At 38.4% G+C, this 27421-nt stretch overlaps 1 protein-coding gene across 3 annotated transcripts in view; it reads right to left on the bottom strand.

The window, feature by feature from the left end:
- ZDHHC2 (zDHHC palmitoyltransferase 2) overlaps positions 1-27421 on the bottom strand; it is a 63871-nt gene that overhangs the window by 23571 nt on the left and 12879 nt on the right. For 2 of the 3 annotated variants that reach the window (XM_004046691.5, XM_055349142.2), the window contains exons 2-4: positions 11996-12022; positions 10389-10483; positions 1181-1301 (exon numbers count right to left, since the gene is read on the bottom strand). In XM_004046691.5, coding sequence (XP_004046739.1) covers positions 1181-1301; positions 10389-10483; positions 11996-12022 — 243 coding nt within the window. Of the gene's footprint in view, positions 1-1180; positions 1302-6902; positions 6938-10388; positions 10484-11995; positions 12023-27421 lie in introns of all 3 variants that reach the window. The other variant, XM_063709079.1, reaches the window with a different exon arrangement.

Genomic DNA, 27421 nt, shown 5'->3' with positions numbered 1-27421 from the left:
TCCTGAGCTGAGTAGCTGGGACTACAGGCATGCGCCACCATGCCCAGGCTAATTTTTTTGTATTTTTAGTAGAGATGGGGTTTCACCATGTTGGCCACGCTGGTCTCAAACTCCTGACCTCAGGTGATCCACCTGCCTCGGCCTCGCAAAGTGCTGAGATTACACGTGTATGAATCACCACACAGAGTCACAAATCTAAATGAGTTTTTCCTGCTTTTTTTTTTAAACATTTTTTATTTATTTTATTTTTTAGAGACAGGGTCTCACTCTGTCACCCAGGCAGCAGTGCAGTGGTGCAACCACAGCTCACTGCAACTTCTAACTCCTGGCTCAAGCAATCCTCCGCCTCAGGCTCCCGAGTTGCTGGGATTACAGGCACAAGCCACTGTGTCTGTTCATGAATGAGATATTTTATATATATTTTTCATACTAAGTCTCTGAAACCAGTGTGTATTTAATACTTAGAGCACCTGTCAGTTTGAACTGGCCATACTTCAAGCACTCAACAGCCACATGGGGCTAGCGGCTACCATAATGGACAGCACAGGTCTGAAGTCACAGAAGTTCTGGGCAAGTCTTGGTGGGTAAGCATCACTAGTCCATGTACATCAGTTTTAAGACAACTGTTTAATTGGATAGTTGTCAAATGACCTTAAAATATGTCCCAAGTAAGAGACTTGTTAATTTATTACATTTTTAAGAAAATTTTAAAGATAGATAAAAAATTATACCAATACCTAAATGAAATTTTACATCACCTATATGACTGTTCTAAATTTACGAAAAAATACATGTAAAAGTATTCATTTTATATTCATTACAGATACTGCTGCCTTAAATTAAATATGAATAGGAAAGTCTACAATTAAAACCTTAAAAATGAGTACTACTATAAATCAAGATTTCAACAGTTCCCACATCTTCACTGAGTCATAACTAAGTAGGCAGAACAGGATTAAAGTCAGTTCTGATTTCCTTGAGATCTCTTTGCCACAGTGCTATTCATGTTTCCATTCTGTTTTATGGAATCACACAGGAAAGATTTAACAGCAATCCAAGAAATAATACAGCATTCTGAAATGAGTGTTTTACCATTTCAAGTACATAAACACACTTTCTTACAGTCACCTTAATGATGTTATTTGCATACCATTGCAAAGCACTCATTATCAACATTTACCTCCAGACATGGTCCTGGTATAGATGGGAAGATCCTTGGCTGCTCGCCTAAGAACTTCCTGATGGGCTTCTCCTCTTGGCTCTCTCTCCAACAAATCTTTCTCTGCATAAGAGAGATGGAACTGTGGAATACATTTAAATCTTAATCAGTATTTTCAAAGAAATTATAACATATTGGTCTTCTCTACCATACCCGGAAAAGGGTATTTATAAAATATTAATGGTATATTGTACATTCAAAGAGACAATAGAGTTTGAAACCTGGGCAAGTCTGTTCACCTCACAGGTCATTCATTTATGCATCTAGAAAAAGGGTATAATAATCATCATCATAATACAACTATACCTACTTCCTCTGGTTTTCGTGTAACTCAAAAGGAACAGAGTACATAAAAATGCTTATAAACTGTAGAGTTCCAACAAAATATGAGCTATATTGACAGATAAGATGGCCCAATGAATAAACATAACTCAATGAATAAATTTTTCATTTAGATCGTTAAGAACAAATGCAGAAAATCCATTAAGCATATTTTCTTATCTAAGTGAGTTTTAACTTAGGGATAATCCTTACATAAAATCTCCCCCAGCACTTCTAAAGGGTCTAATTATTTATTTTACTTCTTATCCTGACAATTTTGCCCAGCTAATTTTAAAATATTTGAGAAAAAGAAAATTTGGGCTTCTGTTTAATAATATGTATATAAATATATATCTTCCACACAGACACACATACACCTGTACAAATTTCTATAAATGTGCGCCAGGAGACATGTACAAGAAAAATCTCAGTATCATCGTTTGAAATACAAAAAAACTAAACACAACTCAAATGTCCATCAAAAGGATGATGGATAAATTGGAGTATGATATATCCAAATAATAGAATAGTACCAGCATTTAACAATTAATAAACTATAGCTGTGTATAGCAAAGGAAAGAACCTCAGTATACTGAACAACATTAAACAATCTTATAGAACATATATACAATGATTCATTCATATAATTTTAAAACCAGCAAGCTAAACAACATATACACTGTTGTTGAGAGATACATGTACATGTGATAAAATTATAAAGAAAAGAGAGTAATAGAAATGCAGGATAGTTGTTACGTTTTGAGGAATAAAGGGAAACAGCTGGGAGATGCACAGCAGAGATGGAAAATATGAACAATGGTTGACATACTGGCTCGGTGGCTGCTTAGGTGTTTTCACTTAATTATTCTTTAAGTAGTGCATTATATATACGTTCTTATATATTTTGTATATATATATTTATATATTTATATATTTTGTATATATACAAAGATATGTATAAAATATTTTACAATTTAAAAAACTTTAAAAGTGATATGTCAGTGAAAGAATCTACTATAAAGACAGAGGCACACATATGTTTATTGCGGCACCGTTCACAATAGCGAAGGCTTGGAACCAACCCAAATGCCCATCAATGATAGACTGGATAAAGAACATGTGGCACATACATACCACGGAATACTATGAAGCCATAAAAAAGGATGAGTTCATGTCCTTTACAGGGATGTGGATGAAGCTGGAAACCATCATTCTCAGCAAACTAATACAAGAACAGAAAACCAAACACTGCATGTTCTCACTCATAAGTGGGAGTGCAACAGTGAGAACACATGGACACAGGGAGGGGAACATCACACACCAGGGCCTGTCGGGGGGTGGGGATCTAGGGGAGGGACAGCACTAGGATAAACACCTAATGTAGATGATGGGGTTGATGGGTGCAGCAAGTCACCATGGCACGTGTATACCTATGTAACAAACCTCCACGTTCTGGACATGTACCCCAGAACTTAAAGTATAATAAAAAAAAATGCTAATAAGCCACTGATGGACTATTACATTTAAAAAATGGGAACAGGTACACTCTGAATACCAAAAAACACTAAAAGGTTTTTGACTGCAGTCTTTGGATCTGTGATGGCATCTCTGGACCCGGCCAGGGCCTGAGCAAACTCTCTACCCTGAAGAGAAGGACCCAAGCCTGGCTGACTTTGCTACCTACTGACTGCAGAGCCCTTCAGCCTTGAGCAAACGCAGATGGGGGAGGCAGGTAGTGGACATAATGGGCCTTGGGCGAGACCCAATGCTATCCGGACTTCGGGTCTGACTGAGCACAGTCCCAGTGGTGTTGGCCACAGAGGTGCCATGTCACCCCTCCACCAGCTCCCGGCAGCTCAGCAGAGAGAGAGAGAGGCTCTGTTTGTTTAGAAGAATATAAGGCAGAAGAACAAGAGTCTCTGCCTGGTAATCCAGAGAATTCTTCCAAATCTTATCCAAGACCACCAAGGCAGTACACATCTACCAGTCTGTAAGAACCACAGTATTACTGGGATTGGGGTATCTCCTAATGCAGATGCAGCTTAGATCACAACACCTAACCTGGAAAGCCTTCCCAAGGAGGACAAATACTAAAATGTATATGGAATCACAAAAGACCCAGAATAGCCAAAACTATCCTGAGTAAAAAGAACAAAACTGGAAGACTCACATTACCTGACTTCAAATTATACTACAGAGTTTAGTGTAGGGGAGTAACCTAAATAGCACGGTACTGGCATAAGACTAGCATTTGTACATAGTAACCAAAATAGCATGGTACTGCCATACATAGACCAATGGAAAAGAACAGAGAGCCCAGAAACAAATCCTTACATCTACAGTAAATTCATTTTCAACACAGATGCCAAGAACATACACTGGGGAAAGGGCAGTCTCTTCAGTAAGCGCTGCTGCGGAAACTAGATATCCATATGCAGAAGAATGAAATGAGACGCATATCTCTTGCCATACGCAAAAATCAAAATGGATTAAACACTTAAATCTAAGACCTCAAATTATGAAACCAGTAAAAGAAAACATTGGGGAAACTCTCCAAAGCATTGGTGTAGGCAAGGATTTCTTGAATCATACCCCACAAGCACAGGCAACCAAAGCAAAAGTGGACAAATGGGATCACATCAAGTTAAAAGGCTTTTGCACAGCAAAGGAAACAATCAACCAAGAGAAGAGACAACCCACAGAATGGGAGAAAGTATTTGGCAACTCCCCATTTGATAAAGGATTAATATCCAGAATGCATAAGGAGCTCAAACAACTCTATAGGAAAAAATCTAATAATCCAATTTAAAAATGAGCAAAAGATATGAATAGACATTTTTCAAAAGAAGACACACAAAGGGCAAACAGGTATATGAAGATGTGCTCAACATCCAAGGTCATCAGAGAAATGCAAATCAAAACTACAATGAGTTATTGTTGCACCCCAGTTCAAATAGCTTTTATCCTAAAGATAGGCAAAGGGCAGGTGCAGTGGCTCATGCTTATAATCCCAGCACTTTGGGAGGCCAAGGTGGGAGGACCATTTGAGCCCAGGAGTTTGAGGCCAGCCTAGGCAACATAGTGAAATCTCATCTCTACAAAAAATTTAAAAAAATTAGATAGGCGTGGGGATGCATGCCTATAGTCACAGCTACTTAGGGGGCTGAGGTGGGACTACTGCTCGAACCCAGGAAGTCAAAGCTGCAGTGAGCTGTGATTGCAGCACTGCACACCAGCCTGGCCAACAGAGCAAGACCTTATCTCAAAAAATACTAATAAAGTAAAATAAAGGCAATAACAAATGGTGGTGAGATGGTGGAGAAAAGGGAACCCTTGTATACTGTTGGTGAGAATGTAAATTAGTACTACTACGATGGGTTTCTCAAAAAACTAAAAATAGAGCTACCATATGACCCAGCAATTCTACTGTGAGTATATACCCAAAAGAAAGGAAACAAGTATGTTAAAGAGATAATCTGCACTCCCATGTTTATTGCAGCACTACTCACAATAGCCAAGATTTGAAAGGAAACTCAGTGTCCATCAATGGATGAATGGATAATGAAAATGCGGTGTTTACTTACACAATGGAATATATTCAGCCACAAAACAAAGAATGAGATCCCATCATTTGCAACAACATGAATGGAACTCGAGGTCATTATGTTAAGTAAAATAAGCAGGGCAGAGAAAGACAAACTTTGCATGTTCTCACTTACTTGTCGGAGCTAAAAATTAAAACAACTAAACTCATAGAGATAGAGAATAAAAGGATGGCAACCAGAGGCTTGGAAGGGTAGTAGGGAACTTGGACATAAGTGGGGAAAGTTAACGGTACCAAAACCAAAAAAGTTAGAAAGAATGAATAAGGCTGGGCGCAGTGGCTTATGCCTGTAATCCCAGCACTTTGGGAGGCAAAGGCGAGTGGATCACTTCAGGTCAGGAGTTTGATACCAGCCTGGCCAACATGGCGAAACCCCATCTCTATTAAAAATACAAAAATTTGGGCCAGGTGCCACGGCTCATGCCTGTAATCCCAGCAGTTTGGGAGGCCAAGGCGGGCGGATCACGAGGTCAGGAGTTTGAGACCAGCCTGGCCAACATGGTGAAACTTCGTCTCTACTAAAACTACAAAAAATAGCCGGGCGTGGTGGCGGGCACTTGTAATCCCAGCTACTTGGGAGGCTGAGGCAGGAGAATCCCTTGAAACCAGAAGGCAGAGGTTGCAGTGAGCCAAGATTATGCCATTGCACTCCAGCCTGGGTGACAGAGCGAAACTCCACCTCAAAAAAAAAAAAAAAAAAAAAAAAAAAAAAAAAAAAGGATGAATAAGACCTAGTATTTGACAGCACAATAGGGTGGCTACAATCAATAATAATTTAATTGTACATTTTAAAATAACTAAGAGTATAATAGGATTTTTTGTAACACAAAATACAAATGCTTGTGGTGACTGATACCCAATTTACCCTGATGTGATTATTACACATTGCATGCCTGTATCAAAATACCTCAGGTACCCCATAAATATATATACCTATTAGGTACTCACAAGTTTTTTTTTAACTACAAAGAAATTCAGAATGTAAAGTGCTTGAATTGGTGTAACGGATTTTTCTCTTTTTTCTTTTTGCCTAGTCTTCACTTTCAAAATATAATTTAGTGCAGTTGTATTACTTTTATATTGAGAAAATCTTACCAATGAAAAACTATTATCACTTTAACAATCTTGCTATGAAAAGGGCAAATTTTAATTAACATGTTCTCAGTTTAGGATCCTCATTTTACAAGCGAGAGGTCTCTAACAGCTGATCAATTAAAAGAATAGCCCAAGACCTTGCGTTTTATAAAGGGAATATTCTAAGGTTCTTAACCACCAGACAAGGGCTCTTTCTTCCTAACAGTGGTCTCCAAACTCTTTTGATCATGTTCCCCTAACCGTAAAAAATTACGTGAGATCACACTGCTAACAGATGAGTATTTATTGGTATATATTCTTTTCTTTTCCTTTTTTTTTTTTGAGACGGAGTGTCGATCTGTCGCCCAGGCTGGAGTGCAGTGGTGCGATCTCGGCTCACTGCAACCTCCGCCTCCCAGGTTCAAGTGTATTGGTATATATTTTATCAGCTAATATTTTATGTACCTCATATACAAAACTTTAAAAAATACAAATATTAAATGAATAATATGTAAAAAAATTTTTGCTATGTTTTCCCCCATGCTTCAGTTGAAGTCCTGGGCACTCCCACCCATTGTGCTTGCTCTCCATACTAGAGCATGGTGTAGTGAAAAGAAAGTGTCCTTAAGGGTTGAAAGGACTTTTGGTTGAACCTTAGCTCTCCCACACAGTAGCACTAGATACCTTAATTGTTTCATGTTCAAAGCCAGTGGCTCCAACTGTAAAATAGTAAAAAATAATATCTATCTCACACAGTTGTACGAGTAAGGTACGTCTTTTGTAGAAAAATCACACAACGAAGCCTGATACCATTATAATGTCACTGTCATTGATTTGACTGCTCCTTCAATGCTGTGTTCTTTCTTCCGTGTGTTTCATATCCTTTTGCCACTCTGTCCAATCCACTATTTCAAACCTTCTCTACTCTCCCAACCCTTAATTAACCCACTTACGTCTTCACTGTTAGCCAATGATGTCATATATAATTTTAGAGAGAAGTTAGAAGTCACTTCAACTTCCTGCCAAGGCCATAAAAATAAACCTGCATCTGTATGAATAACTTCTTCCCTACTTTTAGTCACTTAAAAAGTATCTCTTGAGTACCTTCTATAGGTCAGACACTGCTTTAGGCACTGGTGATGAAGCAGTGAACAAAGATACATTTCATGCCCTTATGGAACCTACATTCTAACGATGGTGTATTTTCAAAAGTATTCAACAAATAAATATGCAGTGTGTTGCCATGATGGTAAATGTTATGGAGAAAAATCCAGGAAGGTAAGGTGCAGGGAAAGCCGAGGGTAGTGGGGTTGCTATTCTACGTTGAGTCATCACAGACAGCCTCAATGATAAGGTACCATTTGTATAAAGACATCAAAAAAGTGAGAGATTTGCCTTGTCTTTTGAAAGGATCACTTTGGCTACTGTGTTGAAAATACACAAGAGGAGGCCAAAAAAAAAAAGAAAACATAACAAAACACCAAAAAAAAACAACAACAAAAAGAAACCTGTTAAGAGGCTACTGCAAATCTATAAATGAGAGAGGATGGTGGCTTGGACCAGGGTGGGAGCAGGGAGCAGTGCGGCACATAAGTTCACGTTGTGGCCATACTCTGAGGGTGAGGGTATAGAATTTTCTGATTGACTAGATGTGGCATCCGAGAGAAAAAGAGTAGCCAAGGATGACACCAATGTTTCTGGCCTGAACAGAAGAGTGAAACTGTCATTACTGACATAAGAAAACTTTAGGACTAGAAGAACTGGGGAATTAAATGAGAAATCAGAAGTTTGTTTTCAGTTTTGTTGAACGTGAAATTTCTATTAGATGTCAAATAGGGAGCTGGAAATGTGTCAGGCGTTTATTAGCAAGCACCAGGCTAATATATTAATCTGAGAGCTGCGGCACTGGGGTGACACATAAAGTCACAGAACTCAATGAAATACACGAGGGAATAAATGCAGGTATATAAGAAGAGAACTCCAGGGATTAAGCTCTGGAACATTCCAATGCTTTGGCAGTCTAGGAGCTGAAGAGGAACCAGCAAAGGAGACCAAGAAGGAGCTGCCAGTATGAATGGAAAATAAATATATTATTTCCATGAGAAAGGGGTAAGAATATTTTGGAAAGGAAATAATGCCATGTTGTATACAGGAAACTATGTGTAGTTAAGAACTACTAGAGTATAAAGTATAAAGTCAGAAATTGAGACAAGAGCTGCTATTGCTAGGCAGAAGAGACTGAGCTTTCCCCTGTGGGATATATGGAATCACAATAGATACAAGCAGTAGAGGGAAGGCATTACATTGGTTTTTAGGAGGACCACTCCAGCTTCAGGGTATTGGATGAAGTTTTGTGGGGTTCTGGGAAGGAAAGGTAGGCCAGGCTGTAAACAGAAAACCTTAAGATGGTTTTCCAGTATGACCAGACAAACATTGCAAAAAGTAGATGATAGGCCATCAGGCACACAACTAAAATGAGAGAAACATAATTATCATTATAATATGCAAGTACAGACTAAAATTATGGTATTCACAAAAGATCTGCTTGTTTTAAAATAACCAAATTACCAGGAGAAGAATACAATGTCTCAGACAAGGGAGATGATGAAGACCCAGAATTAGAGCAGTGATAAACTGCCCATTAACTGACATAAGAAACAGATGACTCACAGTCTGGGGAAGGAGAAGGTGATGATGTCTGTTTTTGATGTTTTGTATTTGAGGTGTTGGTGGAATTATCAAGAAGCTATGCTTGGCAGGGGGATACATAAGTTTGAAATTTAAGGGGGAGTTTAGAACTCAAAACAGATTTGGGAGTTATCAAAACAGAGGTTGTATGTAAACTACCAGAGTGGATGAGACTACCTATGATAGAAGTCAGTATTTTTCTTCAAACCTACTACTAAGGACAGGATGAGGGTAAGAGAGATGATGGAAAAGAAGCAAATATGGTAGGAGGAAGGAAAAAAAAGACTGGGATAGAAAAAGAAGTGGAGAATAGAAGAAAAACAGGCAATAGATAGAGCATTCTAAGCCAGGCATACCATTAATTCTGTGCAAACATCTGTGGTTTTTACCATCCTCTCCCAAGCCAAATAGCATATTTATTGGCTTTTTTGACCAAGGTTGCATTTCAAACTGATTACTTCAGTAAACAGTCTACAGTGATGCTTTTTTTTTTTTAACTTGGCTTACTAAAACTACACTGTTATTAGAGTTAGCAAAGTATATTTTTATTCAACAATGTACTGGGCTATACGCCAAGGATACAAAAATGAGTGAGACACAATTCTTTGCTCCAAGAACGTTTAACCAGGATGCATGATCCAGAAACAAACAGAATGATCTTTTCAACATGCAAATTTGATCCATCACTCTACTTAAAACCCTCTGAAGCAGAGATTGCTAGTTGTCTCTCAGTAACCATATTTCTCTTCTTCTCTCATGTTTAACATGGTCATCGAGAAGAAAGGCTACACTCCCCCCTTCCTTGTGGGTAGATGTGGCCATATAACCAACTTCTAAATGTAAGTGGAAATGACGTCAGCAATGTCTAGAAAGTGTTCTTGAAGAGAAGGACATTTACTTCTCTTTCCTACTTTCTTTGGTCTGCTGGCTACAATGTAGATGTGATGGTTGGAACTGCAGAGTCCCCCTTAGACCAAGAGGGGACCTTGGAAATGGAGGCTACACGTGGCAGAGAAACAAGATAGAAGGAGTGTGGGCACCTGGAAGCTGTGGACTAGCTACAGACTTTTTGAATGCAGAGAAGATTAGCTAAGCCATTATTTTGTTGTTGTTGTTATTTCTGGTGGCTGATAACCAACTAATACACCTTTAATATGATAATTATCATAGAATTATGTCTACCTTCTAGCTCTATTTTATTATCTATCTTTGTCTACCTATATCCATTCATCCTGATGTCTGACTCTAAAGTGGAAATGGAATTCATAACAGATTCAATACAGAAAATGCAGTGCTTATCTGGTGAAAACAATAATATTTCCAGGTGAAAATTCAACTATTTATTAACAGACATACTAATTTTTTTAATCTAAAAAGTCACTACACTCAATAAGTTTGCAATATTAAAATAAAATTCATTCTTCATAATACATCAGTATTACTGATTTCTATCAGAATAATTTCGTTAATATTTTAACTTACTTCTTTTGAAGGATTCATTGGTAATGTAAAGATAGTTTTCCAGTATGACCAGACAAACATTGCAAAAAGTAGATGATAGGCCATCAGGCACACAACTAAAATGAGAGAAACATAATTATCATTATAATATGCAAATACATACTAAAATTATGATAGTCACAACCGATCTGCTTGTTTTAAAATAACCAAATTACCAATTATAATACATTATGAAAGTTCCTTTACTTTATACTAGAATAAACACAACTCAACGAATTTATTTCCAAAGCCAAGAGTTTTTTACGAAAATTCCTAAATGCATAATGAGATCTATGCCCATGAATAAAAGCCTCCCATCTGTAGATAGACCATCTATTGGCAAAATCACTAACAAGGACCTTTTCTAAATTGTAAAAATGAGGCAGTTACGCCTGCAAATTTAAACAGCAAACACAGCATTAAAAACAAGTGTTAAAACACTCAGGCTTTAAGAACTTTGCTGTACTGACACAGATAACAAAGGCAGTTCCTATTTGAGAAGCTGTTTGCTTATTTGCTTGGCTCTAGTCAAAGCTGGTGTAATGATAACACATTTAAATGGAGAACATCTGGACAAAGAGATTTCCTTCAGTGGGAGTTCAAGTGTCTTATTTATTACATGGGACAATTGTTTTAAAAAAGTGTTCTGAATACTTTTTTCAGTAATGCATATAAACACACTCTGGGTGGTGTTATAAAGTCTTGAAATACTATCCAAAATTTTCTTTTCTTTTCTTTCCTTTTTTTTGAGACAGGGTCTCACTCTGTCACCCAGGCTGGAGTGCAGTGGCTCACTGCCACCTCCGCCCCCTGGGGCTCAAGCAATCCTCCTACCTCAGCCTCCTGAGTGGCTGGGATTACAGGCATACCCTACCTCACCTGGCTAATGTTAGTATTTTTCTTTTTTTTTAAGTAGAGACAGGGTTTCACCATGTTGGCCAGGCTGGTCCTGAACTTCTGACCTCAAATGATCTGCCCGCTTTGGCCTCCCAATGTGTTGAGATTACAGGCATGAGCCACTGTGCCCGGCCCAAATTTTAAATATTAATTTTGTATATGGTGATAATGATTCCTTCTGGGTAATACATTAATACACAATTTAATTCTGTAAGATATCATTGAATAAAATATGCTAATTTAAATATAGCATATTTGGCATTTTAAAACTTTAATAGCAATTTTAAATTTTTCTAAAGAATGATGATACTCATAGAATCATTAAAAATTTGAATTATTCAATAAGGCACTTAAATCGGTGTGAGATGACTAAAGCCAACAATATTTTTCATAAATTATGTAGGTGACTCAGTTATAAGTTAATAATCTGAATTAGGAAAGGAAATTGTTGATATCCCTATACCTCAAAGCCTTAAGAATCTCTGGCACAATGACAGCCATTTCAGGATAGAATTCTTTGCCAAGTGTCTGACAGAATTCAATCTGCAAACTTAAGAGAAATGAGACATCTTTAACCCTAGCTAGTCTCCACATTCTCAAAGAACAATTTATTAATCCCAACCAAATCTAAGTGAATACAATTTTTTTCAAACTATTTAAAAAATCTTTAACATTAATATAATCTAGCTTACCTTGTTCGCCAGTGTTTTCCATGGACACTGTAAAGAGAAAAAAAGGTAATAGGTTATATGAAGCTTATGGCAAACAGGGCTTGACACAGACATAAGGCATTTAAGTAGCTTAATAATTTGGCTTCCCTTCAAACCAGCATTCTCTAAATATTTATTCAACTTTATTTGGAGGAGAGGTGAGCACAGTGTGGAGAGAGGGTGCAGGAAATGGCTGGAGGCTGCAGTCAGCCATGCCTCCATTGCGCACTTCAGCCCTGGCTCCTGTCCTGCGAACAAAACTTGTCAAGTGTGCTCCTTGGGGGTCTTATTTCTCTATCATTTGGTTGATTGGTTTTCCTTCCAACTATAGAGTTCAGATAAAAGCAATGCTCTCCAGGTCATTACATTTCCGCAGGCATTTATTGCTCTTGATAAATTGGCAACCACCTGGTGACCTTTCCACAAAGAATAAAATGTGTCCACAGCAGACACTCTTTTTTTCCCCCTAATTTCTAAAAGTACAAATGCTTATGCACAGTGACTTTACTTGCTCCCTATTGCACAATGAAAGGCCAGGCAGTGCCGGGAAACTGCCATTCCTCAGCGGCTGTTGTAAATATTCCAAGCTAGCAGGTATTATAGATTAGGACAGGGGCCACAAGCGCTAAAGCAAGCTGCGGCAAGAAGCTGTATTTAGTAATCAAGACATTTGTACGCCTTTTGTATTGTCTATTTGTTTTCCCATTTGGTCTCTCTCTTTGTACTAGAGTCTTTGGAAGTTTTGCCCTATCTCAGCTGTACCAAGTCTGACTTTGTATATTTTTGTCCTTATTCAGCTTTTCAAAAGGGCACAGGACCTCAGGCCTTGATGCTGGAATGAAATGCGCTGCCTTCTGAAGCCTGGAACCAGAGTATAGTGTGAGAAATTTTTAAGATTGCTCAGTCCAACCAATCTCCTGCCCGAGAGCTACCAAATATAAGTTCAGGCATTTCTAGAGCTAGCAGAAGCCCGTAGTTTCTCGGAGGGCAGCCCGTTCCATTGTTGCACTGCCCTAAGAATAAGAAAATTCATCCTTCCAGGGTGTTGAAATTGGCTGCTTTGTGACTTTTACCTGTGATATCGAGGCTTCCAAACCATAGCAATAAACAGAAGATCTAAATGACAGATCTTCACATATTTGACATTATAGTGTCCCCCTTAAATGTTCTAGTTTACACCAACTAATATATGGTTTCCAGATCTCTTACTAACCTAGATGTGGCATCTGTAAATGCTTCCTAGGTTCTCCACTCCTTTTAACATTTCTGATCTCCAGAATGAGACAGGCAGGCGTGGATGACCTTTGATTTACAAATGGCCTGTTCTACAAGTCCGCTTGTAAGTCAGAGGCTAGTCAGAGTTTGCTTTCTCATAGAATCCCTGAAGCGGCTCATCTGAGGGCACAGGAGAAGCTTGAGGCAAGCCTGTTTTTTAATATCTGAACCCAGCGCCACAGGTGTGCATTTCTCTCTAGACACCGACTACATCCTGTCTTCAAAAGTGCTCCAAAATTGACAACTCTTTTCTGGATCAAAATTTCCAATCCTTCAGTGGAGCCAATCTAAGGAAAGGAAAAGCAATTTGACTCCACTTGTGCATTTATATATGAATGACCCTTACGGACCATTCCAGAGGTGCTGGTGCTTGCATACAAATGTGTTTGCTACTCCATTGACTCGAGTTGAGAGAACTGAAAACTGTAAAACAAAGTGAAATTTTGAAAAAGGTATAGTTACAGGCTGGGCACGGTGGCTCACACCTGTAATCCCAGCATTTTGGGAGGCCAAAGCGGGTGGATCACCTGAGGTCAAGAGTTCAAGACCAGCCTGGCCAACATGGCAAAAGCCCGTCTCTACTAAAAATACAAAAAATTAGTCAGGTGTGGTGACATGCGCCTGTAATCCCAGCTACTTGGAGGCTGAGGCAGGAGAATCGCTTGAACCCGGGAGGCAGAGGTTGCAGTGAGCCAACATCACGCCACTGCACTCCAGCCTGGGCAACAGAGTGAGACTCTGTCTCAAAAACGACAACAACAAAAAAGGTGTAGTTGGTACGAGATGTTAATCTTTTTGACCTGGACCACTACTCTATAAGCCTGATATGCATTCAAAGACTTTGTTTTTAAAGCTATTATTATTATTATTGCCATTCACAGTTTGCTTTTCCCTAAGTGTAACTCAAAATCCACAGATGTTCTATTTTTTTAAAAGTACACAACTTACACATAAATTCATCTTTATAGTAAATAATTGTGTAACATTTTTAGAATGAAAGGGATCAGTTCAAAAGGCTGTATCCAATTACACTTTCGCCAAGATTATGAGCCGGTTCAATTTCCTGTAAACGTAAGTCTGTTTAATTTTTGTCAACATCATAGGCCTAAATAAAAATCATTATTTTAGCATTCATTTCCCTTATTATTAGTGCAGTTTGGCATTATTTTTAAAACACTATGATTGGGATTTCCTTTCTCTTCTACGTGAATGATTATTTTCCTATTGGCCTACTTAGTTACTGAGAGCCTTTTATATATTCTGGACAGAAATCTCGTATCTGTTATATATATATTGCAAATAAAGTTGCATATAGCTATTTTAAATGATTTAATAAGTACTAGCAACATTTTTATCACTTGCCACTGATTAAGTAACATTATCAAAGTTTGCAAATTAACTTATTTCATTAACAGATATATGGACTATGCAAGGTTTTGCTTTGTGATACTCAGGAAATGAATGTTCTTTCAACCATGTTTACTTAATTAGTAAATCATTGATTTACTTTGTAATTTTCAGTTTAATGGCAGAGTTGTCAAGTTCAAAGTTTCCTTTCTCACAGAGTAAAAACACATAAAATACAAAGTTATTGTCAAATGCAAATAGTTTTGTTCAAAAGTAACTGTTCAAGAAAAGATTGCTCAAATTTAGCCTCAAACACTTTTCTAATATTTATGTGTATAAAGATAACATATGAAAAAGAGACTCATTTTTGAAACAATATAGATGGTAATCAAATATAATTTGATTATTTACAACAATACAAAAACTAAATAGCAATACTGAACATAATTGGGACAGGTCTTCTAAAAATAACTATTGGTTTTCATGTGGATTTTGAGTTTGAATCCAGGATTATTTAATTTTCTTACTTCACAGACAGAATTCCAGTTTGTTTGATTTAACAATGATGCTGATACCTATTCTCCAATTTTACCATAGAGAAATTTCAAGTGTTGTATAGCCTTCTTTATCCCATTTCCTTTAAACCAGCTATTGAGATAAATTAATAGTTATTTCAATTTTTGTCAACAGAAAACTGAGGTTTACTCAGTTTTTACTAAAGCAAATGAGCTTTATTCTCAAAGTCACAATGAGTAGCACATTAATTCTATTTTAGAAATTCTTTTATTTTCAATCTAAACATTTCCTGCATGTGATAAAAATGTTACAACTTCGAGCTCTGCTGGATCATATTAAAATTAATTCCTCATTAAAGCACAAGAATTGGCATACAGCATCTGCCCCATTAGTGTTTTCTGAGTAAGAGGCTGACGTAGACAAACAGACCATGACAACTAATTTGAATCACATAAAACTGGTATATCAAAGCGGACGTATGAGAAGTATTCATTTTTCTTTTGTGGGTATGAAAAACTCAAGAGAAAAGTTATTTCTATTACCATGTTAGCTTAGCACACCGTAGGACTCAACTCATAGTTGAAAAAAGCAAAAGTAATCTCTTCTGTGAGGTGAAGAAAACACTTCTCTAAAGAGAGGAGAGAGGGAGAAGACAAAATGGTTCCTGTCCCTTTAAAAAGGAAAAAGCTGAGGGAGATACTGGCTTCAACCGGGCTTCAAGCAACTTTGAAAACAGACAGGGTCTATAAGTTTACAGGGTTCCCTCCACCCCCACCTTGGTTTTGGTTCTTCCTTAGTATTGTACTTTTTTATAGTTGAATTTGTCAAAATGGAAAAGAGATTATTACTAAGCATAATAGCACCAAAGAGCAATGGCTGGGGATAAAGAAAGCAAGGTCCAATCCTGTCTCTGCCACTTGCTGGCTTACACAAGCTATCCCACTTATTCCACTACAAAAGGAGGGGGATTGCTGCAGCAATAGCATTAGGGCTGTAGCGAGAATTCAAAGGGAAAATAAAAGAATGTACTTAACACAGTGCCTTGTGTAGAGTAAGCCCCATGAATGTACAATGATAATATATCATCTTTCATCTTGATAATATTAACTGTAATGTATAACGTATAGGAAAGGGGGCTAAAAAAGGAAGACAAATCACAAAGAGAAAAGTAATATTTGTACAGGCTCCTGAAAGAAATAAATGCAAAATGTTGAACAAAAATAGACTTGGCGAGTGAAAATAAAAGGTGAAAAATAATGTAAATCTGAATTATCTTATAAGTCAATTGCCTTTTTAAATGGATGTGTCATTTCAGAAACTTGTTCAAACCAAAAAGGTGGTCTTCATTCTTAACACAGAGTAATGATGAGATGTTAAAACTTCGATCTTGATGTGCCAGTTAGTCCTTTTGAGAACTTAAATGTGAAAGAATCTATTTTGGATAGGCACTGTTTAACTTAATGAATAAAAACAATTACTTTAAAAAAAAATAAAGACCTAAATCTTATAATCACCCCAAAGAAGTTAGGTGCAGTTTATTCCTGGGAATTAAAAGCATTGCTATTATTACACTAAAATATTTACCAATCCTACATCTGGTGGATGGCACCATTCATACCACCTAAACACACACAATAGGAACACTGTGAATCACAATTTTAATTTTAATTTCAAACACTTATTTGCCTCATTTTATCTTGGATTAGCCTAATTTCTTTTTGGTCCATGCCCTACAATGATAATATTTTGCTTTAGCAATTTCTAATCTTCCAATATACCTCCAGAACTTCAAGTTCCTCTGTGATTAATTGTGGGAATTGCAGCACTTTCTTGGCCCTGATGGTATATAGGAAGAGAGAAAGTGAAAAAGGTAAATTACTACTATAGTTACCAAGAATGTTCCTGTTTGCTAAAAGTAAATTTATGGCCTTCAGGAATTACATTTTGGGCTGGGCGGCCCACGCATGTAATGCCAGCACTTCGGGAGGCCAAAGGGGGAGGATCACTTAAGGCCAAGAGTTGGAGATCAGCCTGGACAACACATTGAGACTGTGTCTCTACAAATAAACTTTTTTTTTTAGCTGGGTGTGGTGGCACTACCTGTGGTCCCAGCTACTTGGGAGACTGGGGGCAGGAGAACTGATTGAGCCCAGTAGTTCAAGGTTGCAGTAAGCTATGATCACATCACTGTACTCCAGCCTGTGCAATAGAGTGAGACCCTGTTTCTTAAAACAAAAAGAAGAAGAAATAAAGAAAACAAAAAAAGAACTTCATCTTAAAATCTAGAACCATCATCGATGCTAGAAAGCTTGTAGATTGGGTCACCAGTTGTATTATCTGGCTGCGCTTTACGCTCACCCCCTCCACCGCCACTAATCATTCCCATAAGAAAGGAGAACCAGGCACAGTGGCTCAAACCTCTAATCCCAGCACTTTGGGAGGCCAAGGTGAGAGCATAGTTTTGAGGCCAGGAGTTTGAGATTGGCCTGGGCAACATAGTGAAACATCATCTCTACAAAAAAATTTAAAAATTAGCCAGGCATAGTGGTGCCCACCCATGGTTCCAGCTACTCGGGAGGCTGAGGTGGGAAGATCACTTGAGCACAGGAGGTCGAGGCTGCAGCGAGCTGTGATCCTGCCACTGCATTCAAGCCTGGGCAACACAGCGTGACCCTGTCTCAAAAAAAGAGAGAAAGAAACAGAGTAGGACAACAGATAAAAAGGCTGAACTAATCAGTCCTCAGTTTAGAACTGGTAAGACTGATAAGAGTGATAGTTTTTTGTTATAGCATTAATTGTTCTTTAAGAAATCCTTGTGTAAAAATAAAACAGGTAAAATTGAAGCTAAAGAGTGAGACTGTCAAAGTAATAACCCATAATATAGAAAAGGATGACAAACTTCTCCTTAATCCAACCTGGCTTGAATGAAACATCCTTTCAAATGTATACCTCCCTTATCTCTTTTGACTGAACTACCAAGCAATCGTTTAATCCTAGAACCCTTGGTCCAAACACAGCTAGATGCCTGTTTCTATAAATAAAGTTTTATTGAAACATGTATGCATCCATTCACTTACATGGCTACTTATGTGCTACAATGACAGAGTTAGGTAGCTGAGACAGGGAAAGTATGGACTGCAAAGCCTAAAATATTTACTGTTTAGCCTTTTATGAAGAAAGTATTCCAGCCCTATGTATTAGTCAGGGTTCTCCACAGAAAAAGATTTAATAGGATGTGTGTGTATGTGTATATATAGATACTATATATTAATATAGTCTAGAATGATTTATATATATTAATTTAGTCTAGAATGATTTAAATTCAACCTTGATTAAAAGCAGGAGATCATCTCAAAGGTTATTCCACTCGTACATTTTTTACCAATTGATTATTTAAAAATTGGCTTTGGTGATTATTATTAAAGTGTTACTGTCCTAAATGGTATCTACTGAGATACAGCAGCCTAGTAAACTGATGGTAACTTAAATCTAGTTGAACTTTTAGTCATAAATATATCCAAAATTCAAGCTTTCAGATACTTACATGGCTACTTGTGTGCTACTACACCTTCATAATAGACAAAAAATGAACTCCCCCTTTTGAATTAGCAAAGAACAGTAAAGTGTTTCTAAAACAATGTGATTTTGGGGTATTTTATTGCAAATGTATATTGCTGTGATTTTAACATTTATTTTCTTAATCTGAATTTTCTTTTTCTTGTCTTCAAATTCAATCTCTCTCCTTTGGAGGAATAATTTACCTTTATTGCTCATACACACTAACTTTTCAATATAAAACCACTATGCAATTTCCAGCCTAGCCTCAGACATCTGATAATGAAGAATACCGCCCTCCCGCCCCCACACAAACACACACACACACACAAACACCCCAAAACAGAGACTTGGTCCTAATGGATGAATCTGAAGGATAATTTTATAGCCAAGCTCTACATTTTTTCTGTTTATCTTTAACTCATTTATTGAGAAACATTAATTGACTATACTGTGCTTACACTGTTGAGAACAAAATGGTAAATAAGACTCTACCTCTGTGCTGAAGCTTAGCATTTATGATATCATTTTAGTTAGAAGTAAAAACTAACTGAAAAAACAAGGATGTAGTTATGAAAACATTTTCAGTTAATTCACAGAAGTAGCTCACATTCAAAAGATTATGACAAAAATACTTTATGCTTTAATATCTTTACAATATGCTTTAACATCTCCTGTCCCAACAAAATCTGTCCCCTGACTTCATGTCTCTAGCTGCCATCCCACTTTCTGTCCTTTTCACAGGAAAATTTAACAATCATCCAAAATCACTCTCTCTACCCCCAACCTCCTTTTACCTCCTCGTCCAACTCCAATTGGTCTAATTCCCCAGCATTCCACTGCAATCACCCGTGTCAAGGTGACCAACACCCTCCCTAAGCGAATTTTCTGTACTCAAATTACTCTAACAGAATTAATTATGCTCTTCTTTTGGAAAAAGTCTGTCAAATTCATAGAGAATTCTTTGACAAAATTGGCCAGGGGAACCCCTTGAAGCCAAATCCTTTGTCCTTTTAGCTACTTTCCAAAAATCTCTGGTTCATTTTTAGTGTATTAGAGGTCAAAAGTGACACCCCTTCCAGACCTTATTTAATGACATGCAAGAAAAATATGTTATTCACGTTAACATTTTCAGTTTAATTGCAATGGTACCCTTTTCTTCCTAATATATTTTTGAATTTATTTTCTTTATAACCTATCTACTTATATATTTTTATATATTATAGTTTTTATTATACTTTAAGTCAAACTGTTTCTTTTTTTTTCTTTGTTGTCCTTATATGTCATTGTGATTTTACTGATAACTCAAAACGCCTGCCTTTCTCTCCAAACTCACCTCACACGTCTTTCCTCTTGTGCATGATGCTTCTGTCACTCTGGGCTTTCTTGTGTCTTAACCAAGCTAACATCGTACCCTCCCTTGATCCTCTGCACTGGCAGTGAACTGGGTGGTAGGAGACCTGGACTCCAGCCCAATCCTCCCAATATGTGTGATCTTGATCACGGCACTCAGCTGAGCGGCGCTTTAATTTTACTGTTTAAACTAAAATTTGCACTTTATCTTGAAGGTTTCTCTGGCTATAAAATTATCTTAAATCCTACCCTGATGTATTCTCGGGGAAAAAATCTTGACTTTTGAAGACCTAAGGCAAAAGTCATTCTAACAACAAACTGATCAGTAAATAAGCAGGAACTGCTTTGTCAAGGACAGATGAGTAGCTTCAAAATAGAAGCAAAGGTTAACAATAAGTCTTCGATGGTGCAAAACTTGAATTCCAAACACACGGTTTTCAGTTTGTACTTTCTCAGTTAACATACAAGCCAGTCCTGATATTCCTAACAGTCTACTAACCACAAACACGGGGCAAGGCAATCGACTACCTCAATGGATCCCCACACAATTCCTTGAAAATTCATTTTGCAATAAGAAAACCATGATCTCATTTAAAATGCAATTCAGTGATATCATCTCATTAAGAACCCTCCCAAGGCTCTGCACTCAATTTACAGTAAAATAAAGTCCAATCTCCTCACTTCAGCCTCAGTGGTCAAGCATGATCTGGCTCTTCCTCTCTGTCCTCCAAGACCACTTCTGGTCACTAGTCCCTTTGCTCACTAAGCTGCAGCCACACCGAGCTCCTGTTTCAAAAACACACCAAACCTTAGCGTCTTTGCCCAGTCTGAAAAGCTCCACACCTGACTCCACGCTTGGCTCCTTCTTTATCATCCTTCAGGGTGCAGTTTAAATACCAGCTTTTCCTGTCTAGTTAGACCCTGCAATCACTATGGCAATACATTATTTGTCTCTTAGCATCTCACACAACCTGTATTTTCATTTATTTGTGTCTTTTCCATGACTCTCACTGAGGTTTAATCCTGTGTGATGTTTTAAGTTGAACAAGTTATTTAGATTCTCTGAACATTATCTCAATGTTTATCTCACCGAGCTCTTTTGAGAATTAAACTAGAAGGTAAAAGCACCTAGAATAGAACTTGGCGCATTATTAAGGTCTGTTCATCAAATATGGAGGATAAATTCATCACCAAACTGTGACATGTTAGGAGTAGGAGTTTCCTAAAGTTTAGTGCTAGCAGTTTATTAACAACCTAGGGGAAGAAGTGCATAGTGAATAATTAGCATGTAGTAACGCTAAAATTTTCTGCAGCGTGAAATGCCAAGTTGTTAGGAATAAACTGCTGGAAAGCCTTTTAAGCGTGAATAAGCAGAAAAATGCAAATAAATTACAATGTGGGTGAATTAGCAGAATGAGAAAAAAACTAAACCAGTAAATTTTTAAACTTTTGCCCTATGTCTCCCAGAGCTTCTTTCCTGTCAACCCCACCCACGCCTGCAACCCACGACGCCCTGTCCAGATTCTAACAGGGCTTGGCATGCATTGGTCCTATGCCAGCGCCCTACGGAGTCTGATGATTTCCCCAGCCTCTACCTCAGAACACATCTCTGAACAGCTATACTGAGCTAAACTATGCTAGAAATTATCAAAGAACGATGGAAAATGGCCCAGAAATTACTGGCAACCTTTTCCTGCAGAATAGCACAATGTGACTGGGTGCGGCGGCTCACAGCTGTAATCCCAGCACTTTGGGAAGCTAAGGCAGTTGGATCGCTTGAGCCCAGGAGTTTGAGACCAGCCTTGGCAACATGGTGAAACTCTGTCTCTACCAAAACAAACAAACAAACAAAAAACCCACAATTAGCTGGGTGTGGTGGCACACACCTGTGATGCCAGCTAGTCAGGAGGCTGAGGTGGGAGGATCCCTTGAGCCCAGGAGACAGAGGCTGCAATGAGCTGAGACAGTGCCACTGCACTCCAGCCTGGGCAACAAAGCCAGACTATGTCTCAAAAAAAAAAAAAAAAAAAAAAAAAAGAATAGCACAATGCCAAACACAAAAATGAACAATACTAAATTAAAGCATATAAACCAAGATATGGGAAGTCTCTTAAGGGTAGGTTATGACCCAAAAGATTTGCTTTCTGTGCTCTGGCCTCTACATCAGCCATCAAAAGCTTCTGCATAACACTATTAACAATATAACAAAAACTAGTGACTGTGTGTTAAGGGAAGCCTACTGAGTGCAACATCCAAACATATCTCCCTTCCAGCACAGCAGACTCGAGGCTGCCCTGATTTTCCTCCCTTACCTGCTGGGCTATGAGATCAGGTGTTCATCGCATTCCAAGTCTTCAGTGATAATACCTGTATTTGCTACAGCTGTCATAACAAAGTATCACAGACTATGTGCCTTAAATAGAAATCTATGTTCTCAAATTTCTGGACTCTGGAAGACGGAGGTAAAAATTTTTTTTTTAAATTATAAATTAGCAGGGCATCGTGGCATGCACCTGTGGTCCCAGCTACTCAGCAGGCTGAGTCAGAAAGATTGATTAAATCTGGGTGGTCGAGGCAGCACGAGCTGTGATTACGCCACTGTATTCCAGTTTGGGAGACAGAGCAAGACCTTGTTAAAAAAAAAAAAGAATAGAGCACAAATTGAGGTGTCGGCAGGGTTGGTCTCTTCCTAGGTCTCTCTCCTTTGCTTGCAATGACCACCTACTCTCTGTACGTTCACATCATTTTCCCTCGATGCCTCTCTGTATCCAAATTTCTTCTTTTAAGGACGGCAAGTCACGTTGGATAAGGGATTACTCTGATGACTTCGTTTTAACTTAATTATTTCTTTAAAGACCCTTTCTCCAAATAAATTCTGAAGTCCTGGAGTTCAGGACTTTCACCTAAGAATTTTGGAGGCACAGAATATAGCTTGCAGCATCCTCCAAAATCAGACTGCAGCTTTACAGGAGCATTTGTTGAATGCTCTCTATGCCAGGGATTTGTGCTCAATTCTTTTTCTTTCTTTCTTTTTTTTTTTTTTTTTTAAGACAGGGTCTTTTTCCATCTCCCAAGCTGGAATGCAGTGGTGCAATCACGGCTCATGCTGCCTCGACCACCCAGATTTAATAAATCTTTCCGCCTCAGCCTCCTGAGTAGCTGGGACCACAGGTGCGTGCCACCATGCCCTGCTAATTTATAATTTTATTTTTTTTTGTAGCGATAGGGTCTCCCTTTGTTGTCCAGGCTGTTCTTGAACTCCTGGGCTCAAATGATTCTCGCGCCTCAGCCTCCCAAAGTGCTGGGATGACAGGCATGAGCCACCGCACCCGGCCTTGTGCTCAATTCTTTGAATGTTGATCTCATTAAAACCTTACAACAATCTGTGAGGTTGGTATTATTATCATTTCAAATGCTGAGAAGACAGTCTCACAGAGGTATAACTTCTAACGTCATCCAAGTCATGATGGGATCTACATATAGTCCTGTTTGGCCCCAAAACTCATGCAAGGATTCTGTGTGGCCTGCCAGGATCTGTGACATCGGATGCCTCGCAGCCACTGGGCTGCTTTGTCCTGGGCAGCTGTTCTCTTCCTTGCTTGCTCTCAGTTCTTGGTCTGTGCTTGATACTCTTGCCACTCCCTGTTACTTCTGATCTGGGTCACTCTAGAAAGTAGGGTTTAAAATGTCCTCTTCTGGTCACCCTTGCTCCACCAACCAACTTAAAACCTCTGCAAACATAATTTTACAAACTTTGGATACAAAAAATTCAAATTATTGGCCATATTTCAGGGCACTACCTGAATACGGACTTTCCTAACCATCACACTTCAAGAATTTGGGGAGGAACGGGGCTCTGGGTTCCTAGAGCAACAGTAAAATGGTGATACTAGAAAGAGTAAGAGATGGGATAGGCTTCCTGACCTCCATCCACAGCAGAAGAAAGGAGGAACGATAATTACTCCAATTTGTACTACACAGGCACACTCCTAAAACACATTTCTCACAGGTAGACACTGACATTAAGAGAGACAGAATATGGATCTCTCCTGGTTGGTAGCTCTTAATCCTTACGTTTATAAAAGTCTCCAGGTTATAAGTGTTACTCAGCATTTCTTTATTATTATAATTTACTGCATTAAGAAGACTTGAGATCTACTCTCTGAAATAACTGTAAGTGCATAATACCGTATGGTTGAGTATAGGCACATGGATGTAGAGCCGATCTCTAGAACTTATTCATCTAACGTAACTGAAACTTTATACGTACTGAACTGCAGCCTACCCCCCATCTCCTTCTCCCTTCAGCCCCTGGCAACCACCAAACGGTCTCTGTTTCCTTTAGTTGACTATTGTAGATACCTCTGCTGTGCTCGAGCGAGTTAGAGAAAATGCCACACTTTGAGACGAATTAAAAGTCTGTATATTTAGCCGGCGGCCAAGAGACAGCTAACCCTCAAAGTTCTCTCGGCCCTGAAAAAGGGGCTAGATTTTCTTTTATACTTTGGTTTTAGAAAGGGGAGGCAGGGTCTAGTTAAAACAATTTTACAGAAGTAAAGTAGGCAAAAAAGTTAAAAGGATAAATGGATACAGGAAAGTAAACAGTTCCAGGTGCAGGGGCTTTAAGACTATTAACAAGGTGATAGATGCGGGGCTTCGGGCATTATCAATCGGACGAATTCCTGGGAACTGCAGATATAGTTCACCACAGTAGCTTATCAGTTAATTGCATTCTTGGATGTGCTGGGAGTCAGCTTGCACAAGTTAAGTCCTTGACGAAGGGGCTGCCAGTGAAAGAGCCAAGATGGAGTCTGTCTGGCTCTCTTAGCTAAAGGAGAGTCAATTCAGGTGGAAACAAGGCTAGGTGATTAAAGGAAAAGGAGAGTCTAAAAACAGGGTTAGTAAAAACAACGTTGGGCATTACACCTCATACAAGCAGAAGAAGGCAGTATCTGTCCTTCTGTGACTGGCTTTTTCTCATGTAGCCCAATGTCTTCCAGGTTCATCCATGTTGTCACATGTGGTGGAATTCAACATCATTTCTGTAGCAATTTGATGACCAAATCATTGCTCTAAATAGCTAAGCAGCTCTACTCGACAGAAACAGATGGTGTAAAATCTAACTTATCTAATTGAAGGCTGGGTAAACATTCACTGAATGTTTGTATTTAAATCATTAGGAATGTGTGGGTCTTTCAATCTATCAGTTCTGAAAAAGGAATAAAGACGTCACCTCATAATGACGGCCATGAAAAACTCACTGCCACTTTCATCTTGGCAAAGGGAAGGACCATTTCTGAATCACTGGCTGCACTAAGCAATGTAGATAAATAAGGAAATCTGATCTCAGGGCTGGCCCCCTGATCTTAGTGTCCTCATTTCAAAGCTTACTCAATGGAATCCTATAATCCCTGTCTCAAATTAAAATAGAAGAGGCTCCTAGTGCCAGCAAGTTGTGCAGATTTGAGGGCAGCTGTTAAGTTTACTTCTCCTGTTTAGACAGAGTTGTATGGGTCTTTCCTATTCTACACATGGCTACAACTCAACTCCAAGTTCCTACAATCACTGAATCGTTTCAGCCCCACCCCCTTTCTTTCCAATTCCAGATTCCCTTCTTGAGGAAAGACCACAGAGGCCATGACTGACTCCGTAGAACCATGTAAGTCTATGGTGGATACTACACCCTCAACAACGATCTGCCTGCTTTCCACATAATGGCTATTTACCACCCAGGGGAATGTCAACTAGGGATTTATGTCCTGAAATACTCCCCTTATTAGTCAGAACCAAAATTTTAGAATTGGAAGTGCCTCAATGATTATTTTGCCCAATGTAACACTCAACTTTCTTATATATGTGTGGATGTATTTATTTATTGGTAGCATGCAAAAAGTCCCACATGTATATTAGTTATTTCATCATTTAAAAAATATATACAATCAAGTTGAAACAATTTTTGTAGAGTATTTTTTAATGTCCTTACATCAGTTTCTTATTATCTGGTATACTCCGAATTATCATAAAGGACAATGCTGAGAGTTCCTTATTTTTCATGACCAAACGTTATTAGCTGTTTGATTTATTAAGGAGAAAAACCAATGCATCTTTTCTGCATCTCCAAGGAAACAGGCAACGTTCTAAAACCATCTAGCAGCGTTAGCAGCTATATGTTGAGTACTATATGACCAGAGTACAGGCACACGTAACACATTTAAAAATTAATCCAATTATTTCTAGGTTCATAAAATTATTTGACACTTATGAGTACTTTACAACTCTCCAGAGAAAGAAACTATATAAGGATGTAATTCCTACCTTTGTGTTTATGAGCTCATTGGAATAAAATTTACAGTGGCACACTGTAAGAGATGAAATCAAAGATTTAAACCAACACTAGCACCAGCAGTAATTGCTGCACGATAGCACTGGGTCACAATATCTATTAAAACATTCAAGAGTATCCACCTATTCACTAGCTCACCCTTCAGTATTGGGTCACTGAGAAGCACTATTTTCTTCTGTAACTTCACTGTCATATATTCATAAAGTAAACACACACAAACTTTCTTGATCCCAGCTGGAATTATACAATGCCTTTCTCTTCTTACTTGCAGCAAATCATACTCTCGCCCAACACTGCATTCACCTACAGCACTAGCCCAATCTCTCTGACAGCAATTGCTGAAACAGTATGTATATTCAGTCACAGCCAAAATAAATCTGACATTGTCATTATCTGGCCACCCACAGTTGAAAGATTTCCACGACTACTGCTTAAAGACACAACATATTGTAATAGTGTAATATTATACAAGTACCACCTGTTTATATACTAGATGTATTCATTAATGTAAGTGAGAAGTTCTAAAAAAAATTATGCAAGGAATTGAAGAATCCAGTCATCAATATTTGGAATGAGTCTCTTCCTCTGCTCCATGTGTAAACTGCGTCTCAGGTTTCCCGCCTGTATCTCTCCCCTAATTTTATGTATGGATTTATGCTTTCTCTTACTAAAATCATTTCACTTACTCTGGATCTTTGGGCAAAACAAAAACCTTGCTCTTCATTTATAAATCATGTTCAGTCCCTGTGCTGTGGATCAGAATCGAGTTCATGATTGACACCATGCACTCACATGTATTCATGATGCATTCACGGCATACTTCCCCTCCTCCCCACCTGCTCCTGTTTACCGGTTTGCGTACCATTTCCACCTGCTAATATGTTCTTTCAAGATTAAATTTCCATCTGTCATTTCTGTGCTCTGGACTCTGGCTACTCAAAAACTGTTGTTGAATTCCTGCCTATATGCAGTAGGCTAGAGGCCCTCGAGTTTTCTGCCCTGGGCATGCCCGATGACCA

Source organism: Gorilla gorilla, chromosome 7, assembly GCF_029281585.2.
Source record: "Gorilla gorilla gorilla isolate KB3781 chromosome 7, NHGRI_mGorGor1-v2.1_pri, whole genome shotgun sequence".
Classification (NCBI taxonomy): domain Eukaryota; kingdom Metazoa; phylum Chordata; class Mammalia; order Primates; family Hominidae; genus Gorilla; species Gorilla gorilla.
Note: the sequence above shows the minus strand (reverse complement) of the source record. Positions and strands in the feature narration are given on the sequence as shown.